A 14,038-nucleotide genomic window follows, 5' to 3' on the forward strand; every position below is an offset into this window, starting at 1 on the left:
CTCAATTTACACATGATGAGAAAATAGGACCCTAAGAAAGAAGAGGATTTACCTAAAGTGACCTAGCTGGTGGTTGAAGTGACAACCCAGGTGGCCCAGGTCCCTGTGTACTTCATTCTGAAAAGTACAGTCTGTCCTGGGCTGACCTTTCTACCCACTGAGGGGCGTACCTCCCCTGCCCTGTGTGCCTTCACAGGACAGCCACTTGGTGAGCCATGGGAAACACTGCCCTAGTGCCTGTCCATCACCAGCCGGTGCATTCAATTTCATTTATAATAGTTCTTATTTATCTTGTGAATTGAAACACTTCTTTGCATTGATTTATGCCCATTAATGAAAACAGAGTTGGCACATGAAAATAGATGTTTGCTTCAGTCCCTGAAGAGCAGGCTGGGAAGGGCCTGGGAGAAACCAGGCTCAGCAAGGAAGTGCAATTCATTTCAAGACAGCCTTGGTGGTCAGTATCACTGCTGCTGCTCAGCTCACTTAGCAGGGTCATCAGGAGGACCACATCACACAGGAAGAGACCATTTGGTGACAGTGTACGAAAGCTGATATGAGATCACCATTTGTATGAAAAGATTGATTTGTGGAAATTCAAAGTGCACAGATTTATAAAGTGTAAGGAGTATAATTTCCAGGGAGCACAACACAACCTAGCAAACTTTTGGCCTTTTAAAAAAGTCCAAAAAAGCTTTTTAAAAAAATCATATTAAAAAAAACCTAACTGATAAGTATACAATGTAACACACACCGGATAGTTTGCCCACATATATTTTATTTTTATATCAGTGCTACCTAAAAGACCTGTCACAGTCTTGGTGATCTTACATTTGTAGCTAATTCTTACATGTAAGTCTCCAAGCACCCATTTTTTTTTTCTTTCTAAAGACAACATCTCTTAATGATCACACTTCTATTTGCCGCCTCCTCCAAGCTCAGGAATGAAAAGGATGATAATGGTTAGGACTGTCTTCCTAACCCCACCGGAAATGTTCACCTTCTCATCCACTGTCAATGACAGGAGATTCGTGTTCTCTAAAGATCCATCAATTCTGATGATAAAAACGCTCTGGAAGTAAGTTTGCTCAGAGTTCTATTATCAGAGTGTGGATCAAGAGGTGTCTGTTACCTGAACGCAGGCCCCCTTTGAGTGCATATAATAGAACTGATCCTAGATTGCAAGGCTAGACCCTGATACCAGAGACAGAACTCCAGCGCTAGGATTACAGGCAGGCGTGCACCATCACACTCAGTGGCTGGCTCACCGCACCTGGGGACAGGTGGTGCCAAGGACTGAACCCCAGTTTCTGAGCTTGCCTAAGCAGGCACTTAGTTTGCTGAGCTATCTTGCCAGTCCTTATTCTTTGAAATCTTGATGCTTAGATGTATTGTGTTTCAAGTAGCTGTGGTGCTTAAACAGTTCCAGAAATGCAAAGAATCAGACAAGACTTGCACCAACAGGCATTGAATGCATGTTTGTTATGCCAGGGGTACGTCAGTAAGATTTTTAAAAATAACGTTTGATTAAAATGAATATTCTTAAAATGAATATTCTAGGTGTGGAAATAGATGGAATTAGAGATCTAAAGTTGAAATTGTTCCTGAGACTGGAGTGATCTTAGGGAAAGCCAGAGGCAGAGAACAGCTATTCTAGTTGTGTATTTTACAAATAAGAATGTAAAATCAAAGACATCACTATTTTTTCCTAGTCACATTTAGTTCCTTTATCTTCTGAGATTAAATAATGGATCGGAATGTGGCAAGTGAAAAAAAATTATCGGTGCACACTCATCAGGGTCAGATTAAAAGTCCGTTCAATCTGCAGAGAGAGATAGTTGCAGAGAGAACATTCTCTTTTGAACTGACATAACAAATTAAGGCTAAATATGTCTTTAAAGATGCTGAACAAGTATTTTTACATGGTGACTAATATTTGAGTTCTCTGTGGTTTCTTGTTTATTTTTAACCACTACACTGGATCCAATCATATGGCTTTCTGATGTTTCCTGAAGGCTGGCATTCAGCTGTGGGTGAGGATTTTCAATTCAACTTTAGAAAGCTGGGATCACACTACATCCATGTAAGAGGTGCATGATGTAAGAATTATGTAGGTGTTAACATGTTCTTCCTGAATTTATTAAAATAGGGTAACACTATCAATGCTTGTAAACACCATTATTGTAGTTGAACTGGTATGATTACATTCAACTATGTAAAATGTTTTGTTTTGGTTTTTTAACTACGTTATTTTCCAGCCAATTGTTATGAGCTTGGTCTACAATGTTTCCCCAGTCTCATGTCTTCACCAGTGGGCTTTCAGGGGATGATCGGGTCATGGGGCACCAGGTACAGGGCTGCTTGTGCTGTCAGGGGGCGGAGCCTGGTTGGGACAGGTGGATTACTGCATGAGTGCCCCGGAAGTGTTCTTGTCCTGTTATGGTTTAGAGCAACAATGCCCCCCAAGTCCTTCTCTCTCCTGGGTGGGGTGATACAGCTGACTGGCTGTATGAAGTATGGTCTGGTGGGTAGATGCAGGTCACTGGGAACACAATCTGGAAAAGTCTCCCTCCCTTTCTGGCCCTTCCTCTCTCTGCTTCCTGGCAGCTTTGACTTGGACAGCTTTTCTCCACCCTGGACCCTTCCACTGTGCCACTTCTGTGTCTAAGCCCATTGAACATAACTGCAATTTCTGAAAGGGTGAGACAAAATGTATCTCTCCTCTAACTTGTGTCAGGTACTTAGTTCCAGGAAATCCACCTGATACCTCAAGAGGTAGAAGTGTAAATGTGAAAATAATTACATCTTGCTATGTATTACAAAATGTTTATCTGTTGAAGAAATTGTGGCACAAGTGGTGCACCTTAAAAACTAGTTAACTTATTGAGACCATTGATTATATCAATTTAATCACTTAAAAATGTATTTATATTCACCTAATAGTAATAAACAAGAGAGCATGCGGTCCTTCCAGTAGTAGAAGGAGTAGTGCTCTGTTTAGTGACAGGGCAAACGGTGGGGACTGGGGAAAAAAAGTCCTCCCCAGAACCTTAACAACGACGAGATGGAAAGCACATCAGCCAGGCAGGCAGCTGGTCCAAGGGAACAAGTTTTGGAGATGGAAGTCCACTATTCTGTTTTCTATTGCTATTAGTAAGATCCCTGAGAACTGACACTTTTATTAAACAAAAAAAATAGCTTGCAGATCTGGGGGACCAAAAGTCTGAGACCTGTTCTTCCTTGGCGAGGGCTTCATCACAGCATGGCAAGGGCACCGTGGAAGGACGGCCTGCGGAAGGGGGCAGTCGCAGAGCTGCCTGGAGGTCAGAGGCCAGGGCAACCACTCTTGCGCACAAAGCCCTCCTGAGGACAGAATCGCCTCCGGTGAGCTCCTACCTTCTCAAGCTCACACCACCTGCTCACACCACCTCTCCGTGTCATCACATCAGGAAGCCAGTCTCCAGTAATGAGTCCTCGCAGGCACACCACGTCCACACCATCACCGGTGCCGCCTGCGAGCTGTGCGGCTCCTCGGGCAGCTGCCCCGGGAGACCAGCAGCACTAGGTGACCTCTCCTCTCCTTCCCAAAAAGCCCACCCCATTTGAGGCTGTTTCGAGTCAAGAAGATTCTCAAAGCAAGGGGATAATCTGGTCCAAAACAGCCAATCTCTATCTGTGATGACTGGGCTCATTTCTCTGAGAATTGTCACGAAGAGCCACTCTGTGGGAACTCCCGCAGCTACTGCAATGCGTCACATGGTTGGGGTGGTGCAGAGCTAAGTGTGAGCTCTTCAGCGCCAGAAGCCTCTTCCTCACCTCCTCTCATCTCCACCAAAGCATGAAGTTAGCCAAAGGATACTTTGTCCCAGGTAACTTCTGCACAGTGATTTCAGGGATAGTGTTAATTTTTACCTGTTTGGCTCTGACGTGAAAATTTCCAAGTAGCTCTATGAACTCTTAAACTGACCTTCATTTGTACCCTGGAACTTCCTTATTTATTTATTTATTTATTTATTTATTTATTTATTTATTTTTGTGGTACCAGGGATTGAATTCAGGACCTTGTGCTTGCCAGGCAAGCACTTATTCCACTGAGCTATCTCCCTGGCCTCTGGAACTTCCATTTTAGAAGAGAAAGGCAGAAGGCAGAAAATAATTGATTCCCAAAAGAGAGAACAAACAGGAATCTCCCTCCTCCAAAGACATCAATCATATATAATATTGAAATTATGAGCTCAGCCTTAGTGCACTTTGTATTATATTTGAAACATGAGGGGCTTTAATTGTTTGAGAAGGGACTCCTTATACTGCCCAAGCTTTTCTCAAACCTCTGGTCTCAGGCAATGCTCTTGCCTTAGCCTCCTGGGTCACTGGGACTATAGGCATACAGCACCCCAGCCCCGGTAAGTGATTTTAACTAGTTCCTGGCCTTTAGAAAGAGACTGGTTAGTAATTCAGTTATTTGTTGAGGTTTCAGAAAAGAAAAGGGATAAAACTACATTCCATTTCTTTTCATTCTCAACATTTGGCTTAATAATGTCTTGTGTTGATAGCAATTTCGGGGAATTTAAAACAACTTTAAAAGGTTTTAAAATAACAAAAGTCCAGGAGATGCTAGACTTGTGAAGTCTACAAATCTGCATTCTTCAGTACACATAGAAGTGGCAAAAGGGATGAGCGTGCCAGGAGGACCAGTGCGCTGCGGCCACACCTGGAACGAAAGTCTGCCTCGAAATGCAGCAATTTACAATGTGGCAAAGGCTGGTGACTGTATTTGAGACACTAACTCAGAGCAAGTTGTGACAGCTTATAGTGGATTTTAGAGCCATCGCTGTTGGAATGTTTGCTCCATCAGCAATCTGTAACTTTAACCTACAAGGTATGATGTGATGGCCAAAGTCTAACACATTCTAACAGACTTTAGCAGGTACATAGTTCTTAGAGATAAAGGTTACGGTATTCTGTGGAATTATATCAGATAGTATATACTGGTTCCTGAAGTATATGAGTATCCATGATAGTTATTCCTAGAGGGGGGGAAAAAAAGCTAAATAGCCACTGTGGGGAGTTATTTTTTAATATACTTTTAATTAATTGATTTGGTACAGGTTCTCACTACACAGCTTGGACTCATAGTGACCCTACATCCACCTCCCCAGTGTTGGGATTACAGGCATGCGCTGGCACAGTGCACCTGGCATTCCGGGGCCAGTATGGCATGCAGTACCAGGGAACAAACTCAGGATCTTGTGCTTGCCAGGCAGGCACTTAGGCCACCAAGCTATCTTCACAGCCCCCACTGAAGTGGTTTATAATGTGCCATACTATCTTACATGTTTTGGCGAGGTGAGTCCAACCGAAACTGAGTAAAAATAATTAAATGTGACTACAAAGTTCAACGGGCAGAGTCTACCAACTCAGGAGTTCAGATGGCTCGTAGTATTTATTTCCCATTTCTAGATAGTGCCATTGACATCAGCTTTATCCTATAGCTGGCCTTAGTGAGGACTGTGTGAAAGTTGTCAATAGCAGTAAAAGCCAAAGGGTTCCTTCTGCGTGCAGGGATGGTCCACTCCTTCCCACAATCCCACACAGAACACAGGGCACACACATGGCCAGAGCAGCTACATCATCTGTCCTTCACTGAGGTTGATGTTCAAGGAAATGACAGTATGTGTCAAATGGATCTCCCAATGGTGAAGCTTGTCTGGAGTTGGGAATCAGGCTGTTTTCTCAGAAGGCCACAAATTCTAGGATGACTAGATGCTAGCAGGAAAACTGGAGGAAAGGAAGAATGAATAGTGAATGTTCACTACCAAAACATTTGACCTGAGGGCTAGCAAGATAGCTCAGCAGACTAAAGAATCTGCTTAGGCAAGCTCAGGCAAGCGCAGGGACCACAGTTCAATCTCTGGCACCACATGCAATGCCAGCCCCGCCCCCAGGGTAGGATGAGCCAGCTGCAGACCCGGGTATAGTGGTGTATACCTGTAATGCCAGCGCTGGGGCGGCTGAAAACAGGAGGATCACTATGAGTCTGAGCGGTGTAGTGAGACCCTGTAACAACTAAATACATTTAAAAGAAAAGAAAAAGAAAATTGACCTGAAAGACAATGGCTGTATTTACCGGAAATCACTACTAAGAAAATTAATTTTGACATTACAAACGAATAACAACAACAAAATTTCAAGGCCAGTATGTTTCTTTTTTATTATTATCTTTGTGTCTGACTTAAGATTGTTGAATGATTTCATTTTCATTTTATAAGCATTACATTAATTCCCATGCAAAAACCCAAGACCACATGTGTCTGATTCCAAACGGCCATAATCCAAAAAGTATGAGCCTGGACATTCAAGAATAAAACCAGTATGTCGCCCGACTTTTCCATCAGCAGATATCATGGGCATCCTCCGGGAGATGGGCCGGCTCCTTGACTCCTCAAGCACCAGTTACCTCGAGTCCAAACCGAATCTGGGAGCCAGTGCCTCACAGCACCGAAAGTGGGTAAGTGATTTCATTCATGAAGACAGGACAGCCGTACTCCAATGCCGCCACCCACAGACACGTCCTGGTTCCTGCTCTACCGCAAGCCCTGCTGTTGAACAGCACTGCTATTGTATACTTGTGGGATGATAATTTTTTTTTCCTGCCAGTTTTCCTCAAAAGCTCAGGAGAAGTTAAGAGCCTTTATTAAAAAGCTTATCTCTAGAACCCCAAAAGAAATAAATACAAAGACACCTACTTTATCAAGTATATAACTTTCTCAGCTTTAGACAGAGTCCATGAGTAGGTATAAAGCTTTAAAAACTTCTCTCAGTGACATAGAAACCAGGAATATCAAAAGGCCATAACAGGACCCACAATTAAAGGAGAACTAAAAAAAAAAAATGTTAAAAAAAAAATTGTTCTAATTGACTGAGAGAAACAGGCAAACTGAAAACATGAAAGCATTTCAAGAGTGAATGTTAATTTATACGGAAACACGCATCACAACTCTGACAATGGCAGATTTCATTAGTGCAAATAACAATTATAATGGTATGTTCTTTAATAGGATTTAAATAAGGCTTCAAATAATTACATACGCTAAAACTAACATTTGGAAACCTTAACTCTGTTCAGTAAGCTACCACGCACCCTCCAAACCCTCCAACGTTTGCTGATTCGAGCACAGTTACATTCAGTGAAGCCGTATTTGTAGCATGACTTTCAAAGTTGACATTGTTCGGCAGAAAAAGGGAAAGCGCTTCTGGCTCCTAGTCAGGAAGCAAGAAATCCAACCCGTGCCAGGCAGTTCTCGGGTACTTACGATTCTCAAATGTTCCTAGTTATGAAAAGTCATTAGAAAAATAAAGACAGAAATAAAATATATAATAGAATCCTGAAGTATCAGAAAGAGATTTGTTTCCTAAGACCCATTGACAAATTCGCAGAGTACCAAACAGAAAAAGCAACAGGAATCATGGGCATCTCCATCTATGGCTCAAGTCCTCCTTTAAACAAACAACAGGAAAATACAACAAACAAAACCACGTGACGAGAACTAGAAGACGTAAACCGCAAAATCAGAGGCAGAACATGAAATAGTAACACACTGTTTCAGCGCCTGCACCAGCCATCAGAACCAGGAAACTCAGAATTCGTTCTGAACAAATCCAATTGAAGCTGGATAGGTAAAAAATGGAAAGATAGAACCACAAACCACTCCACATAGGATGAGTTACAGAACTGGGAGGAGAGGAAAATCAGCAAAGCGCTCAGAAAAATTTATCGTCGATTCTGAAATGCGGCCTGGTGACGTCATCGGGGTTAATGAAGACAGAGATGGACTTCCCCGGGTTCTCAGTCACCAGCTGCTGCAGTTTTTTGGCCAAGCGGTCATCGGGCTGGCTGGGGTCCCCTCCGTCGGACTGTGGGGAGGGGATGCTGGTGGTGCTCCCTCGCCGCTGCAGCTCCAGGGTCAGTCGGTTGGCCGCCTTGACGTGCTCGATGGCGGTGCGCAGGTGCTCGGCAGGGTCTGAGCGCACCGAGGACAGCTTCCGGGCGTGCAGCATGACCGTCTCCTCTGACAGGTGCTCCAGCATGTTGCACTGCGGGATGAAGTAATTGGGGCACATCTTGTTGACCAGGCAGTGCTGAAGGTCGTCGATGAGGCCCAGCAGAAAGTGGGCTGCATAGTCCTCCTGCGCCAGGTAGCTGGCGGGAAGTCTGTCACAGGCCCAGAGCATCATGCTCCGCAGGTGATAGGGGCTGATGGCCTTGGGCCGGGACAGGAGTTTAATGATGATGGCCTTGCAGGCCTGGTAGGCCTGCATGAGACTGCTGGAGATGCACTTCTTCAGCTGCACCTCGCTCCTGGCAAAGGACAGTCGCCACTCATTGTCCTTCTTGCCCTTGTAGGAGCAGGCGGGGACCAGGTAAAAGCCACTGATGACTTCCTCCTCCGTGATCTTCCCATCCCAGAAGTGGTTCTCCATCAGCCAGCTCTGGGCCACTGCGGGCCAGCCTTTGAAAGACACCACAGGGACGATATCGTACAGCATGCGACTGCTCCCCACGCCCAGGATGATGGAGATGATGGTCCCGTTCTTCTCCACCTTCTCCACCTTTGGCATCCCCCGCTGGGGCTTCTTCTGAATCTCCGACAGGACAATGCTGATAGAATCGTAGAACCAGTCGGCCACCTTGGTGGGGGAGAAGAAGTAGTTGGTGGCGCCGTTGATGTGATCTACAATGGTGCAGCAGTCTTTCCACTTGCTGATTGTCCCCTCGTCGAAGAGCCGCAGGCTCAGCCAGGAATGGCACAAGGCGGAGTGGCGCATGTCGAGCGTCACAGGCTGGTTACGGTCGTGCAGCTTTAGGGCGGGCACCAGAAGGGTGAAGTCCATGTCGTAGTCAGTGCCCCGGGCATAGACGTTCAGCTCATCTAAATCCAGGTCCACCACACCTTCCCGGACTCCTCCAGAGAGCAACAGGTACTCGTTGGCCACCGGAAGTTTCTGGTCCAGCTTTTGTACCATTCCTAGAAAACAAACGAGCACACACTATTAAGGGAAGCACAGATGCGGGGTTGTATGCAGGCACACAGAACAGAGAATGCTCTGACTTCCGAGGAACCCAAGCCCGTTGTGGTATAAAGCCCAATACCACGCAGCATGTGGTCTTCTGTCCCTTTTGGGGGGCGGGGCAGTGCTAAGATCTACCCTTTTCCAAATGGAAGAGTCATAACAGATTTTTCTTTAAAAGCGATGTCATTTTTGATTATAAACCAGGGCACCTCTTCTCCCACTCACTATTTCAATTAAAAAATTAAAAATATTGCTGTGCATCTGGTCACTCAGGCTGAAAACTTTTTTTTTCCCCCCAGTACTGGGGATCAAACTCCAGACCTTGCACTCGCCAAGGCAGAACCTTAAGCCACTGAGCTATCTCCTTGGCCCTTTGGGCTGAAAACTTCTTATGCTTCAACTTCTTACTCCTCTCCCAATCCTTTCTCCACACCCCTCCAAGCTCCCTGCCCTCTGCCCTCTACCTCACTGCTACTCTATGGGGTCAGGCCCTTTATTTCTTTCAGCAAAGCAGTCGGGCTTCCCCCGGCTCTTTCCCACTTCAGCTCTGCCCTACACCAGCAGCGCTTTCTCCACATGGCTGCAGGCATTTCCAAGGCGCAGTGAAGTCCTTTCTAAACTCTGCATGGTAACGGGAAAGCACTCATTCACTGACCTTTTTAGCTGAGTTAACACTTGTGTGGATGATAAGAAACACTGGAAGAAGGCCGGCCAGACAGCTTAGCACACTAAAGCACCTACAAGCAGGCACAGGGGTCAGGGGTTCTGCCGTGCTGGCCCTGCCCCCGGGGCACACTGAGATAGCAATTAAGACTGGGCGAGGTGGCACATGCCTGTAATCCCAGCTCTTGGGAGGCTGTAAACAGGCGGATCACTACGAGTCCAATCTAGCAATGTGACCATAAACACCCTGTAGACCTTTCCCTAAAATATAAAAAATAAAATAAAATACTGGAAGATAAAAGTGCAAGTTAAGACAGTGGTAACAGCTAACAGATTCTTCTCACACATGCAATACCAATTAAAAAACAAAAATCCACATTCACTTAAGACAATCCCTGACAGAGAAGAAAAATGACTCTTTGTATGAAGCCTCAATCTACACACTACCTTGGTAACTCTGTTGTTAGTGTGCGGTAGGAATATTCTTAAAGTCATGCTTTTATAATGACGTATGGAAGAGGACTTCAGTAAAAGCACCGTGGAAGCGAGCTGCGGACAGAATTCGCTGCTCTGCTCATAGCTACTTGAAAGAATGACTCAAAAGTACTGTTATTCAGAATTGAGTATGGAACATTCATGCTGTTCTAAAATGAACAAAATGAGGGCCGGGTAGATAGCTCAGCAGACTAAGCACCTGCTTAGACAAGTACAGGGACCAGGGTTCGATATCCAGTCCTGCATGCTTCCTGGTCCCACCCCTGGGCACGCTGAGCTGGCTACAGAGTCTGGGCATGGTGGCTTATGCCTATAATCCCAGCGCTGGGGAGGCTGAAAAAAGGAGGATCACTAGGAGTCCGAGCTGCACAGTGAGACCCTGTACCCAATACACAAATGAAAATAATAAAATAAAATGAATAAAATGGGCCTGGCTTCAAGGAAGCAACTAATAGTATTTACTGCCAATGAATTAGATTCCAGAAACTCCCATGCTGCCTCATGAGGTTGACATCCTTCCAAGTTTACTCACGTCTGATGACTCTGGTGGTTATGTTAACAAAGGCGACACTGGTGAGACAGCATCCTCTGAAGGTGAGAACTGTGGCTCAAAGGGGCATGAAGGACATACAGACAATGCATGAAGCTGGGGCCACATGATGAGGGGATGAATGTGTGGAATGAATGGACTGAACTAACACTGGCACTTACCTAAATCTAGGTTTGGTGAACATGCCATGGGAGAACATACTAATGTGCCTTCCCCACCCGCTTTTCATCGTGTCCTTGTGCTTTTCATTTAACAAACTGCCAGCACCACCCTTTAAGATGTACTGAACAGCTATCCCCGCACAAAGATCTCAAAGAACAACCGCAAAATAATGTTCCATTATCCACTGCAATTATGTTCAATCCACAGAGTTGGCTGTTTGTAGGCCAAGTCTCAAAGCAAATGAACCAACTGCTGCTATGGCTTAAATAAGGTATGTTGCCCTCAAACTCATACTTCAGTTGAGTCTTCTCTGTGAGGTACTAGGAAGATGGAAAGCAATCTACAGTGTTTAGAGGTGGGCCGTTTGGGAGGCGACTAGGGTTAGATAAGGCCTGCAGGGTGGAATACCCAAAACTGAGTATGGGGGCTTTTTAAGAAAAAAGTCAGGCTGCCCAAATAGCTTAGCAGATTAAAGTATCTGCAAGCAGGCTCAAGGGTCGGGGGTTCGATGCCCCGGCCTACTATGCATTCCCGCCCCCAGGGCACACTGAGATGGAAACTGAGACTGGGCATGGTGACACATGCCTGTAATCCCTGTAATCCCAGCACTTGGGAGGCTGTGTACAGGCAGATCACTATGAGTTCAATCTATGTAGTGAGAACCTGAACACCCTGTAGACCCTTCCCTAGAAGAAGAAGAAGAAGAAGAAGAAGAAGAAGAAGAAGAAGAAGAAGAAGAAGAAGAAGAGAAAAAGAAAAAGAAAGAGTAAGTGACCAAAGGAGATCCACACGCGTTTGTCTGTCCCCACACAATGCTGTCTGTCCCACCCCAGCACTCTGCCAGCAGGAAGGCCACCATCAGGTGCAACCCTCACCTTAGACCTCCAAAACTGTGCACCAAAATAAATTCCATTTTTTCTTTTTAATTTCTGAGTCTGGGGAACTGTTATGAGCCACGGAGAATGAATTAAAAGAACTCTGCTTGCCTGTAAAGCTATCATCACTGTTACTGGCTGAACGTCTGTATCTCTCCACAATTTGTGTGTAGAAATCCTAACTTGCAAAATTATGGTATTGGGATGTTGGGGCACTTGGTAGGGGATTGGGCCATCAGGGTAGAGTCCTCCGGAGGGACCTTACTGTCCTCATAAAGAGACCGCAGGGAGCTTCCCTGCCTCTTCTGCCTTGTGTAGACACAGGGAGAAGACTTCCAGTGGTTTATAAACCAGAAAGCAGCTGCTCACCGGACACCAAATCTGTTGGTGCTTTGAGCTTGGACTTCCTACCTTCCAAAACTGTGTGAAATTGATTCCTGTTGTTTATGAGCCACCTAGTCTGTGGTCCTCTTGTGTATCAGCCTTACTGGACTAAGTGATTGTATTCCCTAGGAAAACACACAAAAATGTGCTCTTTTTTATTCTGTACAATCCTATTTTCCAAACTACACCCAACAGGAAAAAAGCTTCATTTAGCAATACAGTGAGATGGAATACGGCAGATCATCACCTTGTCTTTAAAGCCAACAGTGAGTTCAATATGCCAGAGTTAACATTCCATAGGCAGGAGAATCCTAAGTGTCTGACTGTCTGACCGGTAGCACCAAGTTCTGGATATGCTGTTCGGACTGCCTGCCAATGAAAGATTCCATGCAACTTCAGGGACTGCAGTCCTTTAATGACTGTCTCAGCCGCAAGGAGCTGCCCTAACCAAGGTGACCTGTGGCTGAGGTAGGATTTGGGGGTGCCCAGCCCATAAGCACCCAGCATGGCAGTGTCCCAGCTAGGGCCCTCAGAGGAAACACTCACACCCAGAGTTCCTGAAAGGGTCGGCAGAGGGTGATGCTGGGCCTACTGGGAAACTCTCAACTTCTGTTTAATCCTGTTCCCTTCCCTCCTTTCCATAGGCATAGACACCAAGGGTTCTCCTTTGTGTGGATCCTAACTCGGTCTCACTCTCCAGGGAACCCAACCGAAGCACTACACATTACCCAAGCACAATCAGTCATCATGGCAAAATGAAGCAAGAACAATTTAGTTTCCTTGTGGAAATGGTTTTTCAAGGCCAACCTTAGCCAGCAGGCTGGAGAGTTACTGAAAACATCAAGACAAAGATCCATTTCCGGACAGTCACCATGTTTTCATAGTAATCTCATCTTTGCAATGTAAGAAACACTACCACACAGCTTTCGGTCGTAGCTATGAAAGGGTACGGTTGGTTTCTCAGTTTGAAAAGAACTGTGAAAATAATTTTCATTATTCCATGCACACTCATACGGTCACTTTCAAAAAAGATATTGACAATAAAATCATTTATCCTTCATTATTTTAAAATTCTTTCCTTCTAGCCATAAATATAAATGGAAAATAGCGAAATGTTGCGTTATACGGAAAAGATCTGAAATAATGAAAGTGCTATTATTGTTATCTGGGTGCTATACTATTGCCCCCTCCAAGGTCTAAAGAACTCAAAATTATTTTTGTCCTTTTGTCCTAGACAGAAACAAACTAGCCAGGAACGCACCTGCTGGGACCCATCTATACAAGCAGGGGAACGTGGACATTAACACCCCACAGGTAGTCTGCCTACGGAAGTGTCACTGAACTTTGTCTTGGATTGTCACAATTTTCTTAGGATAATCCCAGGTCAGAAAGAGCTAGAGCTCTCTTCTGCCCCCTGCTGGAGTAGAGAAGCTGGAACCTGTTTTTCTTTGTTAGTACATATCCTGGAACGTTTATGCCAGTGATAAAATATTCTCTTTATTCCCAACTCCTTTTTATACATCTAGTTAAAATATTAGCTCTTCTTTCAAAGAGCCAACATAAGCATTTGGCTAACATCTAGTATTTTAGAAGTGGGGTCATCTTAGATGCTTCCTCTTCCCTTTAAAGCACAAAAAGAACTTCAGCAGCACAGAGACTACTGCAGGGGTTCATTTACCAAGCTCCAGAAGTTAGAAACAAGGCCCTTCATTCCAAAAGCTAATCTCCTGTGACATCCACATTGCCATCTGGGACCCATCTATACAAGACGAACCGAATGTAGTGCTTTATAAGGGATTTGATAACATAATCTGGAGATGTCTCCAGCATTACAGAA

At 44.9% G+C, this 14,038-nt stretch overlaps 1 protein-coding gene across 1 annotated transcript in view; it reads right to left on the reverse strand.

The window, feature by feature from the left end:
- Window positions 1-6,191: 6,191 nt before the first annotated feature.
- The window catches only part of Mb21d2 (Mab-21 domain containing 2), a 121,093-nt gene continuing 113,246 nt past the window's right edge, over window positions 6,192-14,038 (reverse strand). Inside the window, exon 2 of the mRNA XM_004640912.2 lies at window positions 6,192-9,026. Coding sequence (XP_004640969.1) covers window positions 7,762-9,026 — 1,265 coding nt within the window. The 3' untranslated portion in view covers window positions 6,192-7,761. The remainder of the gene's footprint in view (window positions 9,027-14,038) is intronic.

The sequence above is a fragment of the Octodon degus genome, unplaced genomic scaffold (assembly GCF_000260255.1).
Source record: "Octodon degus isolate 3935 unplaced genomic scaffold, OctDeg1.0 scaffold00128, whole genome shotgun sequence".
Taxonomy (NCBI): Eukaryota; Metazoa; Chordata; class Mammalia; order Rodentia; family Octodontidae; genus Octodon; species Octodon degus.